This window comes from Excalfactoria chinensis, chromosome Z (genome assembly GCF_039878825.1).
Source record: "Excalfactoria chinensis isolate bCotChi1 chromosome Z, bCotChi1.hap2, whole genome shotgun sequence".
In the NCBI taxonomy this organism is placed as follows: domain Eukaryota; kingdom Metazoa; phylum Chordata; class Aves; order Galliformes; family Phasianidae; genus Excalfactoria; species Excalfactoria chinensis.
In genome coordinates, this window is record NC_092857.1 from 23033094 (window position 1) to 23056297 (window position 23204).

A 23204-nucleotide genomic window follows, 5' to 3' on the forward strand; every position below is an offset into this window, starting at 1 on the left:
AGAACTGTGAAGAATTTGTTGTGTACCATAAGTTATGAAGGAAGATGGTGGAAATGAATAGCTGAAGCTGATTTGCTTAAGACACTTAAGGAAATCCACTTTGAAAATGTTTGACTAGTTCATAATAGAGCAGAGGCTTGAACTCACGAGTTCTGATAAATGGTCAAGGCATGAGAAATCCTGGGTATTTATTTAGAAAAGTTGACATATGTGGAGACTTGAACTTTGTTCTGTCATTACATCCTGAACAACCTGAATAACTGCTGGAGTTGATTATCAGGTGGTTTTTATTAGAGACATCCCTCATTATCACAAAACCTTGATTCTTCATGTCTAATGGCAAACTATCAATGGAGACTATTGTGGGCAAGGTTAGAAGTGGATGTTGATGACATGCATGTAGATGTGGGTCTTTGAGCTTAGATTTGTAGTTGTAAAGAGCCGGGGTCTGTCACTCAGAATATATAAATGCTAAATAGAATTGGAAATCCAACTTCCAGCAGAATTGGCCTTTCACATTATACCATCTTCAGCTTGATTTCCTGTGTTTGTGCTGTCAGTGCCTTTGTGTAGAGGGTCTTCTTTATTCAGTGACTTTTTCACATATCAAAAATTAAAGTTACTCTACAAATACCGTGTTATCTGTAAGGGAATTCTGGAGATTAAATGTATCTACAAATCTCCAGACAGTCTTCCAGGAAGGCCAGCACTAATAGTTCATCCTGGTGATAATTATAAATATAAAATAAATAAAAATAAATAATAAAATATTAATAGTTTTTCAAACCTGACTACAAATTCTTAGAATTCAGATAAACTCTCATGTTATGTTTTTTCAACAAAAGGTATGTGTGGTTAGAACAGCTCTTGCTTGTGTACAGAGGATTTTGAAAAGCACTTAGAGAAATGTCATGCTTGACAGTTTCAAAGAATGCTGAAGCTCGATATCCTACAAGAAGGAAAAAGAACAAAGAGCACACGAGACTATCTGGATAAGAAGAACTGAAAAATCTTGTTCCACCTCAAGTTTGATCTCTTCTTTAGACAGATGTCATACTTGCCATTTCTTACTCTAATGGTTGGTCTTAGTTGCATGTTCTGTGTTATTGCAGAAAAACATTCAAATTTCTGATTTGTTAGCTTAAATTAGATGTAACAATTGTGGTACAATGATTTGCTTTGCTTTTTGTTATTTTGAGATTATGTACACTTGTGCTAAATTTGTGATGGAAATATACTATTGGGTATATCTTAAAATTTCAGACTCTTCTTACATTATAAAGAGAGTTTTAGACAGTTCTTTGGCAAATGGTCCAACTAGGATTGAGTAATGAATGCATTTCATGTAACAGATTTTTTCAGTGAAATAATTTGCAGAGACTAGAAGGAATTATTGCCTTAAAGACAAATGATAATATACAAATTGCAAGTCATTCCTGTTTCCAAATGGGTTTCTGAAAGTGTAGATTTCTTTACCGTCTGTGGATATTTGGAGCTAGAAACACACAAGGTGGAAAGCAGAAGTCTACCTGAGAGACAACCCTGTTCTTAGACAATTTGACTTACAAGGTATCTCAGCTATTTTTCCTGAACAAAAGCAGATTGTTATGAACATAGTAAATATTCGTGTTATAAATTAGGGGTAGAATAAACACAGTCTAGCTCCAGTTTACAAAAAAAAACAAACGTGAAGACTATTCATGAAAGAGATAACCAGACGGCTTCTGATTTTAAGTATTTTGTTTTATTATTTTTCTGAAGAAAGAGCAAAATAGTTCTTTCTAGTAACAATTAACTAAGAATTCCTCACTTTAAGATGTAATTGGTTCAGAAGTCACCTTCTATCAGTATTCATGTATATTGTAGCGCTGGCCACCACCAGTAATTGAACACTTTAGAAGGGAAGTAGCATCTGACAGTTTTAAAAATAGATTGATAGGTTTACAAAGGATGCTTCATGCATTTGTGAACTTAAACAGTTACAGAAGCTTCCTGTGAGAATTCCTTCAATAGATTTTAAACTCTATAAGCACATAAGGTTTGAAATAGATGTGTATTTTTTGTTATTGTTAAACAAATAGGATTGCTTAAAGCACTTCTTATGCAAAGAATCATATATTACAACATGCTTTTCGAAACTTGCTGTGATATGAACAGTGCCGTGATGAGTTTTTATTATTGAGTTTTATTTTCTCAATTATACAAAACATAATGTTCTTTGGAAGGTGTTGGAGTGGTAAGGTACAAAAGTGGACCCAGTTGGAGGAATGATGCAAGTGAGTTTTGGGTTAGCATTTATTAGCTAGTCCTCTGAACTTTGATCTTGCCAACAGAAGTGCATTTGATAAGAATAATGTAATTACCAGTTTTATCTACTGATAGGTTTGATTCAGTCAGCTGCTAGTGAAATTGAATGCAAACTGATAACATTTCATTGGTGAAGACATTTTTTTTTAAGAAACTAATCTGTAAATCATTGCCCTTGACAGAAATAGCATAGCAGCAAATTCATAATAATTGCTAATTGTGTGGAAATATATTAATTTCTTTCCAGCTGTCTAAGGCTGGAAAACAATCTGTTTCAGTATGGAGTGATGAGCATGAATTCATTTTATGTAATTTGATAAAGTGCTTCCTTGGCCTTGATTGTTATTAAAAAAGATGACCTGAGTAAATTAAGGCACAGAATACAAGCTGTAACTAGATTTATTTAGGACATGAGGCAGTTAGTGTTTTTAGGAAGTTATTACTTCCGGGTTAGTGGAAAATATCACATTAATGGGATTGAAATGCTGGAAATTCTAGATAGCCCACTGAGGAAGCCATATAGATACAATTGCAGTCAGGAATGCTTACTTCGATTTGGAAGTCCTGAAAAGGTTGCATTGTGGAGAGGAAAATGCCAGAGCAATGAAGAGAGAGTTGATGCCTAGGAGATAAGGATAGTGAGACAGGTATTCTTGGAAACATAAGATTCTCCTGGACAATTAATTTTTTTAATTCAGACCCTCTGTATATTTGTATATGGATCTTGGCAGTCTTTGAATCTAAACCAGCAATGGATAATTTGATGTTCAAAGCAAAAATACCAGAATATTGCCCTTTTATTAAAGTTTAATATTCTTGGCATGGAAAAGGCATGTATTTCGAAAGAGGGAAGTAAACAGAAATTTGTTTCTTCTATAGTGTGGATCAAAGAAATTGAGACAGAGAAACAAGCATCCAATTCAGCATAAATGAAAGCATTTATATTGATGAAGAATTTCATAATGATTAGGATCTGGGGGGAAAAAAAAAAAAGTAAGGTGTGTTAAATGAACATGTATTAGGATTACCTAATATTGCTGAAGAATACTGCTTTGACGCGAATGCAGTAAGGTTCCCACAGACTTGAAATTGTGACTGTAATCCAAGAGTACTTGTGTGTGCTTTTTTGTCAGTTAGCGTATTGTTCCTCCCCTTGAGTTTTTCCACCATTGGCTGCCTAATTCAGGACCATTATTTCTGCCCATGGATGGTATCTGCTCATTTTCATAGTGCTGAATGCTTCTTACAGATCTGGGACAAGACTTAAACAGTTCTTGTGTTTGCATTTGGTATTAATTCTGTTTTAATCTCTCAATTTTCTTTAGTCTTGTTTTCAGTCTGTGGTCTTGCTCAGTTTGATTGTTTTGCCTTCCATGAGATTAATTTATAGTTAATTTATTGTTAGTGGATTCAATTGGTTTGTGCATCTCCTTCCCCCTGGGTTTGCTCAACTGTCCAGCTCTGCAACCCCCTGCTGATTGTCTGATCTGTCTTATGGCAGCCATTAATGTCATTTTTAACATCTCTGTTGAGTATACATGTAATACCAGGCCTTACTTCTTGAAATGTGTTCCTGGAATACCAAGTAAAATGCTTAGAATGCACATTCATGTCTACCAATTCACTGCTCTGCCAGACCATCTCCTTCCCTTTCTTGCTCCCTCCTGAAGTTGCTAAATTATCAGCTTTTTGCTTCTGTTTGTACACAAAATTATTATTCAGTTTACTAGTGTTCCTTCTACATCTCCAAGTTCATCTTTAGATTGCTTTTTAGACAAACCTCAGGAACTGCTTTTGCTGTTATGCTAGTTTTAATCAATGTGACTTAGATCAAATCATCTGTCACTCTTCAGCCACTCCCTAGTCTGTTTTCTACCATTGTTCCCCAGCTAAGAGAAGTGGTTGAATAGGATTTACTGCCCCATATCTCTGGCAGTTATGAGCCCAGATTGTTTTGTGACCTGTCTGACACATACATGCAAAAAGCTTTCTTCTAAGTTGCAGAAGGTGAAAAGCTGTTTGAAAAATATATATGTATATGAATGTGAATACAATTGTGTATGTATATCAAGGAATGAGGTGGAATGGGAGACTTCAGCCTGAGCTCTGACAAATCAGGTCAATTTTAAACTTCAGAACTGAAGAATTTTAGGCAGGCATTAGCAACATGCTTTGTGCTTATAATAGTTCTTACACATTATCATGGTACGCTAGTTCTTGCACACAAACCATTATCATTATGGAATCAAAGCAGTCAGTTTCCAATACTTACGTTTGAAATTACTGCAAGTATGCAGCATCATGAAGCAATGACATATGGCTAGTCTGATGTCTTTGCTTACGGTGATTCTAGCTGATGAAGTCAAGGCAAATCTCACTGGTGAGCTCCTTAAGAAGGAGAAGAGGGAGCAGGACAGACATGCATTGAATTGATGTCTTCTCCCTCCTCTCTGTTTTTTCTTAAATGATTGACCTTCTTGGTGATTCCTACTTCTTGATTCCAGCTTCTGGTCTGGGGATTAGATATGTTACTTTGCCACCCTACAGCAGAGGCCTTGCCATGTTAATTGGTTGCTTTGGTGGATTTTCCCCTTGGTCAAGGTGTTTTTACTTAGAGCAAGAGCAGTCTTTGTAGCTCTGGAGGTTACACTTTTTCACTAACCAGTGATTGACAGTTAATAAATAACAGTTCTGGGGCATCTGCTTTCAGTCTGTGTTCATATTTGAAAAGCTTTTGTTATCTAGAGTTTAATCTGCGCAGTACTAATAAGAGACACCTGGTGTACCAGGCCGTAGTTCACAGAGTATGCTTAATGAAAAGTTGATAAAGAGCCTAACAGATCAGGACCAGGGCCTTGCACAGCTAGCATAAGACTTGTCACCTGTTGCTAGTAATGGTAATATTGTGTTTATAGAAAAGCATATGCAGTTGTACTTTTATAAGTTTCTTACAGTCTGTGAGCTCTGATTGGATGCACTCTCAAGTGCTGAGGGATCTGGTGGATGTTCTGCTAGGCCATTGTCTGTTTTTGGAAGGTGATAGTGAACAGGAGGGTTATCTGAGAACTGGAAGAAAGCCAGTGGCATTGCACTCTTCAAAAAGAGCAAGAATGAGAGTGTAAAAAGTTGCAGATCAATTAGCCTTTTCCATCTCTGGAGAAGTGATGGAGCAGCTCATCCTAGATGCCATCTTTATAGATGAATGTGGGCAAAAAGGTGATTGGGAAGAGTCTGAATGGATTCATCAAGAGGAAATCATGTTTGACCAATATGATAGCTTCTATGATGTCATGACTGGCTGGGAGGGTGAAGGGACAGCAATGGGTGTTGTCTGTCTTGACTACAGGAAGACTTTTGACACTGTCTCCTATTACATGCTCCTAAATAAGTTCAGGAAGTGTGGGTCAGATGAGTGGACAGTGAGGTGTACTGAGACCTGACTGGCTGGCAGAGCACAGAGGTTTGTGATCAGCCACCCACTGTCTAGCTGGTGGTGTTTTAGCTAGCGTTGTTCTCACTGAGTCAGTAATATGTTCAGAATAGTTAAACTTAGTGTATGGATGGACAAAGTGCCTCCTTACCAATATTGCTGATGATACAAATCTGGGAAGTATGGCTGACATACCAGAAGGTTGTGCTGCCATGCAGTGAGACCTGGACAGACAGAGGAACTTCATTAAGATCAACTGTAACAACTGCAGGTCATGCACCTATTCAGGAACAACCACATGCATCAGTACTGGTTGAGGGTTGACATGCTGGAAAGTAGCTTTTGGGATAACAACCTCATAGCTAGTTCTGGTGGAAAGTTAACCATAAGTCAGCAGTGTGCCCAAATGGCCAAGAAGGCCAATAGTGTCCTTCAGTGTACTAGGAAGTGTGTTTCCAGAAGGTCAAGGAGGGTCTTCCCATTGATCCTCCCTTTCAACTCAGCACTGATGAGGCCACACCTGGAATGCTGTCTGGTAAAATGAGCTAGAACTTCTGAGGGGAGCCCAATGGAGGACTGCAAAGATGACTGGGGACAGGGCATCTCTTACAAGGAGCTGCTGAGAGAGCTGGGTTTGTTCAGCCCAGAGAAGACTGAGAAATTCTCATCAATGTATACAAATGTAAGGGAGGGCATCAAGAAGATGAGGCTGGACTTGTCCTGCTGCTGGGCACTGCTGGGACAGAGGCAGCAGGCGCAAACTGAAGTGTGAGATTCTCCATCTGAATGTGATTGAAACTTCTTCAGTCTGAGGGTGGCTGAGCAGTGGGACAGGTTGCCCAGGAAGGTTGTGGAGTCTCCTTTATAGATATTTAAAACACCTGGGGAGTCTCATGCAACCTACAAGGTGGCCCAGCTTGATCAGAATTGATAGACTGCGTAACATTGAGAGATCCCTTCCAACTTCAATTATGTGGCATGTAATTAAAAATCTTGATCTAGTGTGCTGCTTTCTTGGGTATGGCAAGCTGCTTAGGTGCAGTTCCCCTGCTTTCATCAGATAGGGACACTCCATTCCCATCTCCACAAGTCTGAGGTTAGCATGCTGTACTCTCTGTCAACTGTTCTGCTACAAAGCAGGGCTTTTCTGTTAAGGCAAAGTATCCTGTTTTGGTTTTGTCTCTTGTGAAATCCATTTAAGACTCCTACCAGTTCATGCCTAACTTCTGGAACTTCCATGGTATGCTGAGGTACATAGTGTGGGATTTACCACAAAGGTAGTTCATCAGTACAAAAGCAGAAGTAGATGTGTAATTCCTGCTCCTATATTTGCTTGTTCTGTAAAGTGATGTGCACAGTTTTTTCATTCTCTGATTCTAGAATGAAGCAGCCTTGTTTCCTGTCTGATTAATAATTCTTTAGTGTCTTGCTGTGTATAAGATTCCTTGCAAAGTTATTGTAGTGATTTAAAATCAGTTCTAAGTTAAGATTCTTACAGGTGACAGGGTTCTGATATTTTCCAATGGTTGTTGCGTTGCAAGTATTTTGGACCTAACAGATACCTGAGAAACACTGCATGCAGTTTTCTGCAGGGCACTCCATTCTGTAGTCTAATTCCCATTAAGTCATTGTTTTCTCAGTATGCAGTTGGAAATAGCATGGATCAGAGGCATGTTTACATATAAACCATTGCAGCTTGACTTAATACTACGTAGTAATTGGATATTATTAATAGAAAGAAAACTGGAGAAAAACAAAAACAAACAAACAAAAAACAACACTAGAAAGATGGGTACTATAGGACTATAGGATAGTTGAGTCTATACAAAATAATACAAAGTTTTATTTGATCACTCTTGCATTGGAGCCTATTTGCTGAATGTGAACAACTGGATCAACCAGGTTTGTTCCTGAGAACTGTAGGCTTCTAATTTAAAATGTGGTTTAACTGCTAAGGTAACACATGCAGTGTGTGCTTGTAGAGTTAAAAATGTGTTTCCCAGATGAGAGGATTCTTTCAATGGATTTAGCCAAGCTGTCATTACATACGCATACTGTACTAACAGACTAATAATAAATCCTGCTCAGTGTGCTTCTACTGCAAGTGCAGCAGGCCTCTACTTTAGTTTGAAAAGAAAAAGTTTTAAATGTTTTTAGTAAATCTTTGAAAGGCAGCTCTCTTTGGAAAGTGGCTTTCCAAAGGTCCTGAGGTCTTAAATGTGATATTTGGATAGTAGCAAAGAACATAAAAACATATACTGGGCTGCTTGTTTGTTTTTTGAAACAGTATCCTTGCTCAGATTTTTCTGTGGTATAAATGTGCTGCTACAAGATTTTTACATGCACCAAATCAGTGATGAGCCATTTAGGTGGCAAAACATAGGGCAGCTAACAGTTTGTTCACTACAACATTAAAAAAAAAAAGTCTTACATGCTTGCTTGCAATAACGTCCAGCAATCTCTATTAAAAAAGAAAACAAACCAAAACACTGCTAATTTAACACTAAGTGGACCCTGTTGCTTAATAAGATCAAGTAAAGATGAAACAGCATAGCCAAGTTGTTGAGTTTTGTCTGGCTGAGAACCTTGTTTTCCGTTGCAAATTTTGGCCGTCTCTAATTAAGCATGTTTTTAGATTTACCTGGATTTGTTTTAGGAAAAATTAAGTTCACAATGAAATATATTTAAGCATGCCACATCTCATGTGTTTTCAGTCCATTTTGCACAAAATGTTGAACAGTGAGGTGTAACACTAAATTAATTCCACTTTGCGAATGGCAGCTAGGGTAACAAATAGTTCTAAAAATACGTTTGCAAAATTTGAGATTTCATTTAATTTGTATTAAATCATGATTATAATTTTTGCTCTCACAAAGCTGAATGCTTTCAAAAACTTGTAAAGACAAAAGGACTCTGTTTACAGTGATATTGTGTCTGTGTAGCAGTGTTAGGTAGTGATAGGGGGAATGAAGAACAGCAAAATGTGTTTGAAGCTTGTGTGGAATCAGAAACCCCTTGTGGAGCAGGGGAGTGGTGGAGTTGAAGTGTTGTGGACTGACTGCAGCCTTGATGCCCGGTGCTGTTCAAGGAGAGGAGGTACAAGATACTGGGAAGGGGAGCCCTTTGTTTTTCAGTCCTCACTGCTCTGGTATGTTAGTAAGTGACAGTAAATTACACTTATCTCCCAATGCTGTGTCTAACTGATCTATCTTATTCTGTGAGTCTCCTCTCATTGGATTTTCTCCCTTTGTTCTTTTGAGGAGGGGGAATCAGACAATGTGGTGGAGTTTAATTACTCACTGAGTAGCTGAGAAATAAGGACACATTCAGCTCACTGCAGTGAGCCAGTGCTTTTGTTAGACTAGTCAATTCAAGATAAGAAATCTCCATTAAATGCCAAATAAGGCTTCAAAAGAACATTAGATAGGCATAAAATATTCACTCTTGATAAATGCACGATTTACCATCATAAAATAATTTACTGTATGATCAAAGATCTGATAATGACTTTATGATAAGATAAAAATGGTAACTGCTTTTTTTTCCATGCTTTTCTGGCAACTGCAATCAGATGCATTATTTCCCTCCTTTTCTTTTCTTTTTTTTTTTCTTTTTTTTCTTTTTTTTTTTTTTTTTTTTTTTTTGTTGTTGTTGTTTAAAGAAGGAGGACTACAGCAGAACAATCTGGAGCCTGTTGTAGAGTTTACTGAATGAAAACCTGTTGCAAAGTTACTAATAAAAATAAAAATCACTCTGAGTTGATCAGTAATGACTTTCTTCAAGTTCAGAGAAAGAGCAGGTCACACGTGATTCAAGTGATTTGCTCTTGATGATAAGATTTCATTTTACTGCAAGTTTTCTCCAGTTTGCAAAGTTATTGTTTCTGTACCATCTATTACATTCTCATCCCTGCTGAGCTGTGGACAAACTTCCTTGCTTTCCCTGTTTGCTGAAAATGCTTTTTATTGCCTTCTCTAGTTGTATCTAGCACAGGTCATGAGGTATTATTCAACACTTCTTAGTTGTATCATCCTGTCTCTGATGTTGTCCCCAGACCAGTTTGAGTCTTTCCTTACAACTGTGAGTAAAGTTTTTCCTTTTACTCTTCACTTCGTTTCTGTCTATTTCAATTACATTTTTTAAGTCACTGTGCTCTAGCATAGTGTTCCCTTCCTCCCATATACTCAGAAGTGGTTGTAAAGTAGTATAGGTCTCAGCCAGCTACCTGACAAAACATTGGAGGGATAAAACAGAAATTTTTGTGTGTTGCAAGAAGAAAAATCTGCACTGGTACCAGTATATGTCCTACTGCTTTTTCACAACTAAGATGAAGCAAGGATCAGAAGAATGTTCTTATCACACAGGGAAGTAGTAACTAAGTAGGAGTCACTGTATGCCCCCAGGAAGTAAAGCAGGTTGGAGAACTTCAAATGCTGTCTCCAAACATCCCCCACCTCCCCAGCAGCCCCAGGCAGTATGCATTCAACTGAGAACTCAGGGCAACAAAACACAGGCTGGTGGCATGACACTGAACAGAAGCACTTGAAAATCTTCATAAAGTTTTTCAGAGGTGTACTTAGCAGCCTTCAAGAGTCTGAGATGTAGAGTATCTGCGTGTGCCAAGGGCTCCTTCTAGAGTCAGCATTTTAAAGAAAAATACTTAAATCACTTCCATGCAAGAATATGCTACAAAAAGAAAAAAGGCCTCCAGTAGTCCTTAATGTCCTTTCTGTATGCATCTGAGCTTTGTTCTGAGGTAGCTGTACAGAATCCTACTGAAACAGAGGCCCCAGACATCCCAGGTCTTTATGTATAAAGCCAACCTGTCCTAGCTCTTAAATTTTTGAACAAGGGCAGTTTACATGAAGAAACATTTACTTGGCTGCAGTTACTGAGGAAGTCTGAAGCCAGCTCTGGTCTCATGAGTCATAGCTGACTGCACTGCCACAGAATTCTTCCTGTTACAGCAGCTCTCCAGTTTGAGGTCCTTAAAACAAACCACAAAGGGAGGTTTAAGTGTTTTTATAGATTTCATAACTTTCAAGAGCACTTTTGGGCAGGGGAGATTATTTGATTGAAGAAAGTTAGGCTTCCTAAGCCACTTTTTTTTCCACTACTCTAAATGGTATTATTTTCTCTGCAGAAGGAAGCTGGAACAGTTAATAAATCCAACTGAAGTCTGTACATCACAGCTATTAACTGTACTCGTGCTGTTATTCTGTTTGCAGAACTAAAAGCAAGTTGTTTTAGAATGCTGAGCAGGAAAGTAGGGCGTTAGACAAAATACAGGTCTATGGTAAATGAGAATCACTGCTCTTTAGTTCTCTCAGACAGGGATGACACAAGTATAAGTATGACTCAGGTGCTAGACAACTTTATATGTAGAGTGCAACTGCTTCAGAGTTGTTAACTAAGCAATGCTGTATACTGCTGCCAGGATAACTGCAGCTTACAATACACAGGTGTTACGTACTTTAATAGTATATACAAACCTGGTAAAGACAAATGCTGTGTTCACCTTCTTCAGAGCTACAAAACTGTTTTATTGCTGAAGTTTAGAAACGGTTTTTGTGCTTTGTGATGCTAGTAATTTTTTTTTCACACAAGAGTAATAAATTAAAAACTGGCATAGCTCCATGTTGATTTTGCCCTTAGCTAAATGTGCAGACTTGTTCTTGTGCTGCATGTAATTCTTAATACTTCACAACATTCTTGAATTTCTAAATTCTAGTCTAGTTTAAAAGGCTATTTCAAGACAGATTCCAGAAAAAACATCAACAATTTTCATGTTAATCCTACTAGAACACGTTATGTTTCTGTGAATTATCACTGCTGTTAAGACCTCACAAATGAATGAACAGTATCCATAGAATGGTCTTATGGTGAATTCAAATATTATGTACCGCCTGTTTTAGTCTCTAATGTAACTGTTGCAAAATTGTAAGTAAAGATTGCTTAAGATGTGTTCCTGTGAAGGAATGCCTTTTGTTACGCAGGTTTTATGAAGTTGTCTTCAGATAGAAAGCTTGAAAGGTGCGAGTGACTGATCAGTTAACTTTTAAACATTATCAGAGAACTTAGTGATAGATCTAAGCTAAAATATGAAACTTGATTTTTTTTTTTTCCCCCTTTCAGAATAGCCTAGAGTAAGTGAACGGAGCTTCTCATTCTTTTTTCATGTAGGAAGTTAGCAGTCAAAACGTTTAATAGAAAACTGAAAAATGAACAATGTTTTTTCTGGTTCATGTTGTTTTGTTGTTGTTTTTCAATGGCTCTACTTTGTATATCTTAAACCAGAATACCTAGAGCTATTAAGAACACTGATTCTCAGCTTTTAAGAATGTAAGAACCTCACATAAGTAAAATTCACTCAAGCTTCTTTTTCCTATGTAAATGGAATTTGAAGTATTTTGAATACCGATTTGAATACTCTCAGCTGTGCTGAGCTGGAATCTGTATAGGGATAATCCAGTGCAGGATCATTTCTCTTCCACTGAGGATACGAGTAGAATTGTTGTATTTTGTTTTTCACTTCCTCTGATGAGAAAATATGAAAATACCAAGTTGGAACTCTGGAGCTGTACCTGCAAGCCTGAAATATCTTGTAAATGTAGTTGTCTTGATAAGTAGCAACTTTTTTACTTCTAACCGTAGAATCATTTTGGAAGGGAAAGATCTCTGAGGTCATCAAGTCCAACTGTTAATAAAAGTGGACATGAACAGTTAAGCCCTGGAAAATGAGTTGCAAGCCAGGCTGTCATAAATAATGTTTGTTGGTTCAGTGGGACTGAATATATGCTCTTTTTCCAACAGTGAACAGTGTTACTTTCTTGCAGTGCAAGGTACAACTCATCTGCCAGTTTTTCCATCATTCAGGTAGAACTCAGGAATTCCTTCCTGCATCATTTTGTGGCTTCTTAAAATTCTCCAGTTCCACAATATCTGAACAAGCTCTCTCTTCATCCTCAGAAAAGAGATCAGAGCAGCTGCCACATAACAAAATCCGTGTATCTCCCCATTTGTTCTCATAAGTCATTCAGTGTTTTCCAGCCCTACATGTATTCACTCAAATGGCAGAACCTCCTTTATCCTCTAATTTCCAGCTTGGTCCATACATCATTCCAGAATGTTATGTATAGGATACAGTAATATTGTAGAGGACAAGCAGTATCAGAATACACTCAGCTTTGTCTATAATCCTTGTTAATTTTGAAGCAAAATTTAAAACGGTGTCTGTTTAGATAAGCAAGTGAGACTCCTCACACCAGGAGGATGCATAATGAACACATGATGGAGGTGCATAATTGGTAATTTAGGAAGTGGTGGACTGTTAACTTCAAGTTAAAACACAGAGGATCTAATAGCTTATAAGCTATAGAAACATGTCACTGACAACCTCAGAAAGTTGCTTACTTGATGCAGGAGAAGAAGAGGAAGTTAGTGTAAGGAGTATAAAATAACAGGTAGTAAAATCAAAGATATTCCCACCATTTACAGTGGCTGTAGGCTTAACATTAAGCAGCATGTACCAAAAACTAGAGAAATACTGCAGTTTGAGAGGTGAAACTAAAACCAAGGTGAAGATTTTGACAGTGGGAATAAATTGGGGAGAAAAAAGTATGAACACTTTGTGTGCTCTTGTGTTGATGTTAACTATAAAACCTAAAGTAATTTTAAGAAATTGGGTTATATGATATAAAGAATTAATTGTAAAAGTGCCTATGAAAACTGTACTTCAACTTTGATGTGAAAATCAGCATGGGGAATTTGCGAAGGTTGGGATTATTTAGCAAGTGAAAAAAGAGCAAGTGAAAAATCTTATCCATATTTCAGGAAGTGCACATCTTCTTAAGAACTTCTTTATGGTGATGGTGACAGAGCACTGGAACAGGCTGCCCAGGGAGGTGGTGGAGTCTCCTTCTCTGGAGATATTCAAGACCCTCCTGGACACCTACCTGTGTGACATGGTGTAGGGAGCCTGCTATGGCAGGGGGGTTGGACTCGATGATCTCTAAAGGTCCCTTCCAGCCCCTGCAATTCTGTGATTCTGTGATCTTAAAGTTATATTTGCAAATTTCTTTGTCCTTAACAGATTCAAACTGCAAAGGAACAATTTTCATTCCCTACAACATTTAAAATGACTGAAAATTATGTATAAAAAGCTGTTGAATAGAAGGTAGTGAGGTGGAAAGACATACAATTTCAAAGTTATATACTATATAATAAGTGGCTCTTAAAATTCATTACACAATCTCGCAGTTAATCAAAATGTATTAACACTATATTTGATAAGAAATTTACCTCACACAAGATAGGTCTGAAAACGTGATCTCTTTTTCCCTGTTAAATACCAAGGAGAAGTATTTAGTCAAGTTAGTATATTTCTGTCTGGAGTCACCACTTTTTAAAACAGCCTGAATGATGTTCTTCCTAATGGTCTCCTTGTTGTATCCTGTCATGACATTATTTTCTCTTACAAGCATCATTCCTGTATTTTTCTTTAGAAATAGTTTCCTTTCCTGAAGTTTGACTACGTGCAGCAAAAATCTTGCCTCTAATTTGGAACAAGCCTTGTCCCTTCTTGTTCTTCCTAAGACGTACATTACTCACAATCTATGCTTATAATGACTTTCTAGATTACTGTGGTGGGTTGACCTTGGCTGTCTTCCAGACCCCCCTGCCTGGCTGCTCTCTCACTCCCTCTGCTTAACAGCACTAGCAGAGAATATAAGATAAAAAGCTTGTGTTTTAAGACAAAAACTAGGGGGACCACCTACTGGTTAATGTAATGGGGAAATGCTCAGGCAAAATAAATTTATAGGCAGTTAAAAACGGAGTTGGCTTGCAAAACACAGGTAAAACTAAAATCCCCTTCCTCTGTACTTCTCCCTTCTTAGATTCAATTTTCCTCTTTCACGGCCGACTTTTCTACTTCCTCTCAGCTCTCCTAGTGGTGAGAATGGGAATGGGGGCTGCAGTCAGTTCATAACAGTGTGTTTCTGCAAGTCCTTTATCTTTGCACTTCTTTTGCCTCACTGGGGGTCCATCTGACAGGCTGCAGCTTCCTTCAAGGCACATTTCCTTGCAGCAGCATGGGATCCTGCAAGGCCTGCTGTTCAGTTTTCTGCTTCACCATCATCCTCTTCATGGGCTGTAGGGAAACTTCTGTGGCACTGTAGTCTCTTCCAGTGGTTGCAGGAAAATCTCTGCCCCTGTGCGTGTAGCATCTCCTCTTTCTCTGACCTGGACGTTCACAGGGTTATTTCTTAGTTCCCTCACTCCCCTCCCAGGTTCTGCTACACAGCTTGCTTGTTCGTTTGTTTCCTCATGCCTTCCTTTTTATGCTTTCACTGCTGCACCACCAGCTTAGCTGATAGAGCCAACTGGGGCCAGATAGAACCACTTGTGTCCAGCACAGGGCAGGCCCCAGTGCCTACACACAGAGGCCTTTTTAAAATTTGCTCTCCTGGAGCACACCCAGAGTTACTCGTGGTTTAGCTATGGCAGCAGCAGGTCCCTTCTCCAGCAGCTGGGTCTGGCTGTGATCTGACATGGGGCAGCTGCTGGGATTTGCTCACAGGAGCCACCCCTGCAGCCTCCCCACTTCTGAAGCCTTGACCTCATTTTCAGGTTGTCCACTCTTAATTGTAAGTAAAATGCAGAAGTGTAAATCCAGCACACAGCCTGGAATTGGGGTGTTCAGTTTGTAACTAGACCTCAAGTAAATCTCTTCCCTACTATGTCTTACTAACAAAACTTTTTTTTTCCTTTTTCAAATGTATTTTGAGTTGCTGTGTAAAGAAAGGAAATACATAAACATGCCTTTGAAAAATGCAAATAAGCAATGGTCTTAAATTACAGTAAAAGTTGTTTAGATGAGAGAGAGAGGAAGAAATTTTCTGACAGGTTATAAGAGAAATAAGTTGTGCATAGGAATGCAGGCTTTTCTGTTCTAAAAGCTTTCTAACTGGATAAACCATACTATTGCTTTTAACTCCTCCCAGACAGTCTGAAATAGAGGCAGGCAGATTACTCTCATGGCAGCAAGAACTTTGATAGCTAATTGCTGTATGTTTGCTTTTGGGACAGTTTCTGGGAAAGTCTTCCATTTCTTTAAATGTGTAATACCCCAACACACAGCCAAAAGAGAGCCTGATAGAAGAGTGATTGGGAACACATTTACAAGCTTAAACTGTCGATATGGCAGATTTGCTAATCTAAGGCAGTTAAACATATTTCCCATATATTGTAATAATCATGTACAAAATGCACTTTGAAAGACAAAAAGATGAGAAAATGTGATGTCCCTTGTGTATCTGTATTCTTTGGTCCAGTAAAAACAGCATACATAATTAGTTTTGAAAATTGCTAGAATTAAGTAATTAATAGAAGTTATCTAATGCACATGATTGTCAATTTTGTTAGTAGCTGTCCTTTCTGTGGGAAGTTAAAATTTCTATTTTGAGCTTAGGTCCAGATTCTTGAACAAATAGAAGAAGCTAAAAAAGAACCTTGAGATCATTTGCCTTAAGCCAAGAGCCTTTTAGCTTCCTGCCATATTTTTACGTTTTGCAGAATTTTACTTTCATGTAGCAGAAAAATTAAAGAAGGTATTCAGCTGTCACAATAAGACTTAATAAAGGGAAAATCTGTACTCTCTTGGATGTTTGCTAAGGATTAATTTTGACAATGTCAGGGTGCAAGGCAGATGAGATTATTTTGTCCCCCTTTACATCTCATCTGCCTTCATTGTAAGTTTAGGTGCATTCAGGTAGTGTTCTGGGAAGGGATTGAATGTTGCTTTCAGATATCTGATATTCTTGTCTTAAATGGCAAAAATAGCTGGAGACTGAGGGTGCAACAGCTTCCTTTTTTTCTCTTCCATGTCATTTTGTTGCAGTCAGTTTTTATGGTTCTGGCTTAGTGTGTTTTGCTACATTGTACATTTGCCTTCCGTCTAAAATCAGTACTACCAGCAGTAACCTGAGTTCATCTCTTGCTCCGAAACAGAAAAAGAATAGTAGTAGTGTACTTTGCTCTGTGTCCACTAGTTGCTAAAGAATTGGCTTGCAAGTTTGGTCAGTATGTGTGTAGGACACTTGTTATGATCATTTTTCTTTAATAAGAACATATTGAGCAGTTTGGCTTCTGTCTCACACTTTTCATTTCAGCTTCTTTTTCAGAAAATAGGTGCTTTTCATTGTGAAAGTGTACTATACAATCTACATCATACTACATTGTAAAAGAGAGCTACATAAAATGGCATTCAGAATCTAAGACAAATTCAAGGCTATACAGATAAGCCTTGCTAATTACAGTGTTTGAATGTCAGAATATTCTTTCAGATATTCTTGGTCGTGTTACTAATTCTAGTGTTTCTTGCACTCTTTTTTTATTCACAGCCCCACAACTTTGATGAATGCAGATTTGATATTAGTGTAAATGATAGTGTTTGGTACCTTCGAGCTCAGGACCCAGACCACAGACAACAGTGGGTAGATGCAATAGAACAACACAAGGTAAGTCTTATTTTCTTTCTCAGATGTTAGATCCACTGATCCTTGTGGAGAGTGGTAAGCTTCCATGAAAGTGCTGAAGTGAAGCTGTATGTGACAGACAAAAGTTCCAATCTTGAAGCAGTGAGTTTAAATAAATAAATTCCTTTGGAGTGTATTTCTTACCCTTCCTAAGTAGGAGCTAACAACTGAGAACCTTCCTCTAGCTTGAAAAAGGAAAAAAGTTGCATCATACTTAGGTTGCTTTTTATTGGTTCTGTGCATCCTCTCATTACCAAACTGTTTGTTATCTGTCCTAGATTTTAAACTTGTTTGTCTTGGAGTCCATTCTTTTAGATTATGATTCTGTTTTTATATGGTTCAGCTGTTGTTCTTTTGGCTGCTTTTTCTCAATCTAATTGCTGTCTCTTGTGTCCTTGTCTTCTAACACCCTACTCTTCATTAATCATTTCAGCTTTATTGTTCTGTGCTTTTGAATTCCATTATTATTATTATTATTATTTTACTTAAAGGGCTTGAAGGTCAGATATTTTTACAGAACATAATGTACAAGACATCCAGTCTGTTTCCAGGTACAAGATAGACACTGCCTCAGGTTGTTAAGTTTAACTACAATATCCAGTACAACATAACATTGGTATCTGGGTTACACCAGTGCTACAGGAATATAAATTTAAAAAGATACATAAGTAGGTACATAATTAATTTTATACTTTATTTGTATCTTTACCTTGAGCTTCTCAATGGACTCTCAATGGGTGTAATTGAGAAGTTTCAACTTTTATTGGGGCAGCTTTAAAATAAGCAGTAAAAGGTCTTAAAATTTGTGTGCTGTCTTTCAGCAAGTTGTCCTTTTATAGCTTGACATCTTGCCTTCACTGTGATACAGACAACATGAAAGCATACAAAATTCAGTTGCAAAACTAGGATTGTTTTCCTTAATCTTGTGGGGAAAAAAATACATATCTAATCTGTGGGTATTTTTGAGACAAGAATCCTGCAATGTGTTAATCTTGTAACATGTGAAAGAAATATCTCAAGAGAATCATAGAATCATAGAATTACCCAGGTTGGAAAAGACCTTGAAGATCATCAAGTCCAACTGCAGCCTAACCAGTAGCCTGTCTCTAAAAAAAAAAACCAAAAAAACAACACATACAGGGATGGCGATTCAACCACCTCCCTGGGGAGCCCATTCCAGTACCTAACCACCCTTTCTGTAAAGAATTTCTTTCTAATATCCAACCTAAACTTGCCCTGGTGCAACTTGAGGCCATTTCCCCTCGTCCTGTCATATGTCACTAGTGAGAAGAGACCTGCCCCACTCTCACTGTAAGAACCTTTCAGGTACTGGAAGAGAGCGATAAGGTCTCCCCTCAGCCTCCTCTTCCTCAGACTAAACAGCCCCAGCTTCCAGCTTCCTTAGCCTCTCCTCATAGGGCTGATTCTCCAAGCCCTTAACGAGCCTCGTTGCCCTTCTCTGGACCTGCCCCAGTACCTCCATGTCTTTCTTGTGCTGAGGTGCCCAAAACTGGACCCAGTAGTCGAGGTGAGGCCTCACCAATGCTGAGTACAGGGGCAGGATGACTTCCTTAGTCCTGCTCACCGCACCATTCTTGATACAAGCCAGAATGCCATTGGCCCTCTTGGCCACCTGGTCATACTGCTGGCTCATATTCAGCCGACTGTCCATTTGCACACCAAGGTCCCTTTCCATCTGGGAGCTTTCCAGCCACACTTCCCCGAGCCTGTAGGATTGCCTGGGGTTGTTGTGACCAAATTGCAGGATCTGACACTTGGCCCTGTTGAAACTCATTCCATTAACCTTGGCCCATCGATCAAGTCTATCCAGGTCCCTCTGTAGTGCCCTTCTCCCCTCAGGCAGATCAACACTCTCTCCCAGCTTAGTGTCGTCTGCGAACTTACTGAGGGTGCACTCAATCCCCTCATCCAAATCATCAATGAAGATGTTAAACAGAAGCGGCCCAAGCACCGAGCTCTGGGGGACACCACTTGTGACCGGCCGCCAACTGGATTCCACTCCATTGACCACAACTCTCTGGGCCCGGCCATCCAACCAGTTCTTTACCCAGCGGAGCATGCGCCCATCCAAACCACGGGCAGCCAGCTTCTCTACCAGAATGTTATGGGGGACAGTGTCAAAGGCCTTACTGAAGGCCAGGTAGACCACGTCGACAGCCTTTCCTTCATCTACTAAGCGGGTCACCTTGTCATAGAATGAAATCAGGTTAGTCAGGCAGGATCTACCATTCATAAACCTATGCTGACTAGGCCTGATCCCTTGGCTGACCTTTAGTTCATCTATGATGATACCTGAGATTATCCTTTCCATAACCTTCCCAGGCACCGAGGTGAGACTGATGGGCCTGTAGCTGCCAGGATCATCTTTCCGGCCCTTTTTGAAGATAGGCATCACATTCGCCAGCCTCCGATCCACCGGGACATCCCCAGTCAGCCAAGACTGCTGAAAAATTATGGACAGTGGTTTGGCGACCACATCCGCCAACTCCCTCAGCATTCTAGGGTGCAACCCATCCGGCCCCATGGACTTATAAACATCCAGCTTTCGAAGTAGGTCCAGAACCATCTCATCGCAGATCACGCAGGGCTCATTTTGTTCCCCCTTCCCATCTACCAGTGCAGGGGGCTGCATTCCCAGGAAGTTACAAGCATAACTATTGAAGACTGAGGCAAAGAAGGTATTAAGTACCTCAGCCTTGTCCTGATCCTTGTCCTGATCCTGACCAAGTTGCCCTCAGAATCCAACAAGGGATGGAGATTTTCCCTAGCCTTCCTCTTGGCGTTGATGTGATTATAAAAACATTTACTATTCTCCTTAACCTTAGAAGCCAAGCTCAGTTCTAGCTGCACCTTGGCCTTCCTAATTTTCTCCCCGCACAGCCTCACTACAAACCTGTAATCGTCATAAGTAGCTCCCCCATTCTTCCAGAGACCGTAAACTCTCTTTTTGTTCTTTAGATCAAGCGAAAGGTCTCTGGTCAGCCAGCCCGGCCTCCTTACCCGTCGGCTCATCTTTTGTGATTTTGGGACAGTCAGCTCCTGCGCCTTTAGGACAATTTCCTTAAAGTATTCCCAACCTTCCTGGGCTCCCACACTCTCCAAAGATACCCCCCAGGGGGCCTTCTCAACTATAGTCCTAAAGAGGTTGAAGTCCGCCCTCCGGAAGTCCAAGGTGGCAGTTCTGCTGACTCCCCTCCGCGGTTCGACAAGGATCGAGAAATCTAGCATTTCATGATCACTTTGTCCCAGACGGCCTCCAACCTTTACATCCCCCACCAGACCATCTCTGTTAACAAACAGCAGGTCCAGAGTTTTGTTTCCCCTCGTCGGCTCCTTCACCAACTGTGTCAGGAAGTTATCTCCCACACACTCCAAGACTGTTCCCTGTCTGCTGTATTGTAATCCCAGCAGATGTCTGGGAAGTTGAAATCCCCCACCAGAATGAGGGGGAGTGACCTCGAGACCTCCCCCAATTGCCTATAAAGCATCTCATCCACCTCATCATCCTGGGTAGGTGGCCTGTAGCAAACTCCCACAATAACATCGGTATTGTTGGCCTTGGCTTTTATTCTGATCCATAAGCTTTCAACCCTGTCATCACTGTTATTGATTCCCATGCATTCACAATCTTTTTTAATATAGAGAGCTACACCACCACCTTTCCTACCTAGCCTATTTTTTTAAAAAAGTTGGTAGCCCTCAATCACTGCACTCCATGTGTGGGAGTCATTCCACCACGTTTCAGTGACGGCAACTATATCAAAATTTTCTGAACAAACAATGGCCTCCAGCTCCTCTTGTTTATTACCCATGCTGCGCGCATTAGCATAAAGGCACCTGAGCTTGGCCTCCTTGCAGCAGCAAGCCCTAACTTGTGACCTTGTGACTACTATTAGGCATTTCCACAGCCACCAGCTTAACACCAGCCCTCATGTTTTTCCTACAAGAGGCGAGTCATCCTCCTCCTTCACCAAGGGCCAAGAACTTGTGGGTTTAGAAGCACACCCCTCTCTTGCAAGCACAGGGACACTGCATGCAGTTTCCATTTTGGTGGCCCCAGCTACTGCCCCACCCCCCTTCATAACGAGTTTAAAGCCCTCTGGATGAATCTATCCAATTCTCTTCTGAAGATTCCTTTTGACCGGTGGGATCCAAGGTCAAAAAACCCAAACCCCTGCCGGGCACACCAAGCTTGGAGCCAGGTATTGATCTGTTGGCCAGTTATATTGAATCCCTCATTTTTCCCTGAAGCAGGAGGGGTAGAGGTGAACACAACTTGTGCTCCCGAACCCTTTACCTGTAGTCCCAAGGCTCTGAAATCCTTTTTCAGAGTCCTCATGGAAGTTCTGCCTAACTCATAAGAGGATGCATCAGACAAGCTGTTGAATTAGACATCCATAGAGCTGGCATTTCAGAAGCTGCTTTTATAGGCACGGGAGTTTTTGTACGTGTAGGTACACAGAAATTGTTCCCTAACTTTGAGCTGAAATTTAAACTAGGTTTGGTGAATGAGTTAGCGCATTATTTGATTTGTGCGTTTTTTTCATTGAGGTTGTTGTTGTTTGTATTTTCAATCTTCCTGCATGTTCCTTTTTAGTCTAGACTGCCTGCTGTTCAAGGCAAATAGTGTTTGTTATCATTCTTTTGTCAGATGGGAAATACTATGATGATGAACCTTTATGAGACAAAAAGTTGAAGTTTTTACCTACTTACTCCTTAATTTTCTGAAGCAGTTTTCCTGATCAGGTCAATAAAACTGAAGCAGAAGTCCTTTAAAAGCTATTGTGAGCAAGTAAAATTTGCTTTTGTTTGACAGCTGTGTTCTAGAATTGTTAACATAATTTGAACAAAACTGAGAGAGAAAATTATTTCCTGTACTAAGCAATCATTTTTATTAACTTGAGTATTGCTACATAAAACTCTGTGCTTTTTTGTTTTTGAAGCTCTTTGTTGTTTGCTGAGTGGGTAGATAGTTCTGGTAGGCTGCTTAAGCTGTTTGCTAACAAAAGTACATTTGTGAGACTTACTGTAGCATTTCACAAGGTTGTTTATCTTTAGAGTATGAAAGAGACTGAAACTTGACTGTTTCATTGTGTTCTGAACAGAGAAAACACTGATTTACATTGAACTTTAAATTTGTGTGTGAGTAGACTTAGAAAAACTTACTGCTTCGCAACATCAATGAGTAGCTGGTAGCTGAGAAATGTAAAACATCTAATGTTCAAGCATAAAATTGTTAGAATTTGCTGCTGTTTGCTTTTATCAGTGTATTAGCCTTTTCTTGTGTTGAAGTTCTTGAATGCAGATGAAATGTTTTAATTATAGCTTCTAAAGTGCTTATTAATTTCCTGGAACAAGAGGAAGGGAAGTCTAAGAGAGCATTTAGGCAAATGATGAAAAAATGGCTCATGTGTAATGATGATTCCTTTCTGCTAATATTTCAATAAATGTACTGAGCAGGTAAATTATCTGATTGTAAAGGTGTGTTTCATTAGGGAGCTATTCTGTTGTAATTCAAGGGGCTGTCGGGTCTGAGATGGCTAATGACCTTTTCTTAGATGGATCAAATGGCATTGCATTTTGCCGAAGAACTCAAAAGCGGAGTTGGTTTCCTTATTTCTCTGGTGTAAAAATATTGATGGTAGAAGGCACCAAGGAGCTGGTGCTTTTGAAAAGTTACCTTCTTCTTAAACAATATATTCAAGGACCAACTCCAAGTCTACGTGCTAGTTTTAAAATGGAGTATGGAATTTCTAACACTATTAGCTCTGTAATGTGAGTGAGAAAACATCTGGGTTTACACATAGAGGATGTGAACCTCAGCTGACTGCAACTTCAAGAAAGCAAAATGAAAGTGTTCAATATAGTATGAATAAACAAGGAAGGTTTCCTTGTTCGTATATGCTTTC

At 39.3% G+C, this 23204-nt stretch overlaps 1 protein-coding gene across 2 annotated transcripts in view; it reads left to right on the forward strand.

The window, feature by feature from the left end:
• Positions 1-23204, forward strand: part of CERT1 (ceramide transporter 1) — a 73423-nt gene that overhangs the window by 7681 nt on the left and 42538 nt on the right. For both annotated transcript variants that reach the window (XM_072359263.1, XM_072359262.1), the window contains exon 3: positions 17140-17256. In XM_072359263.1, coding sequence (XP_072215364.1) covers positions 17140-17256 — 117 coding nt within the window. The remainder of the gene's footprint in view (positions 1-17139; positions 17257-23204) is intronic.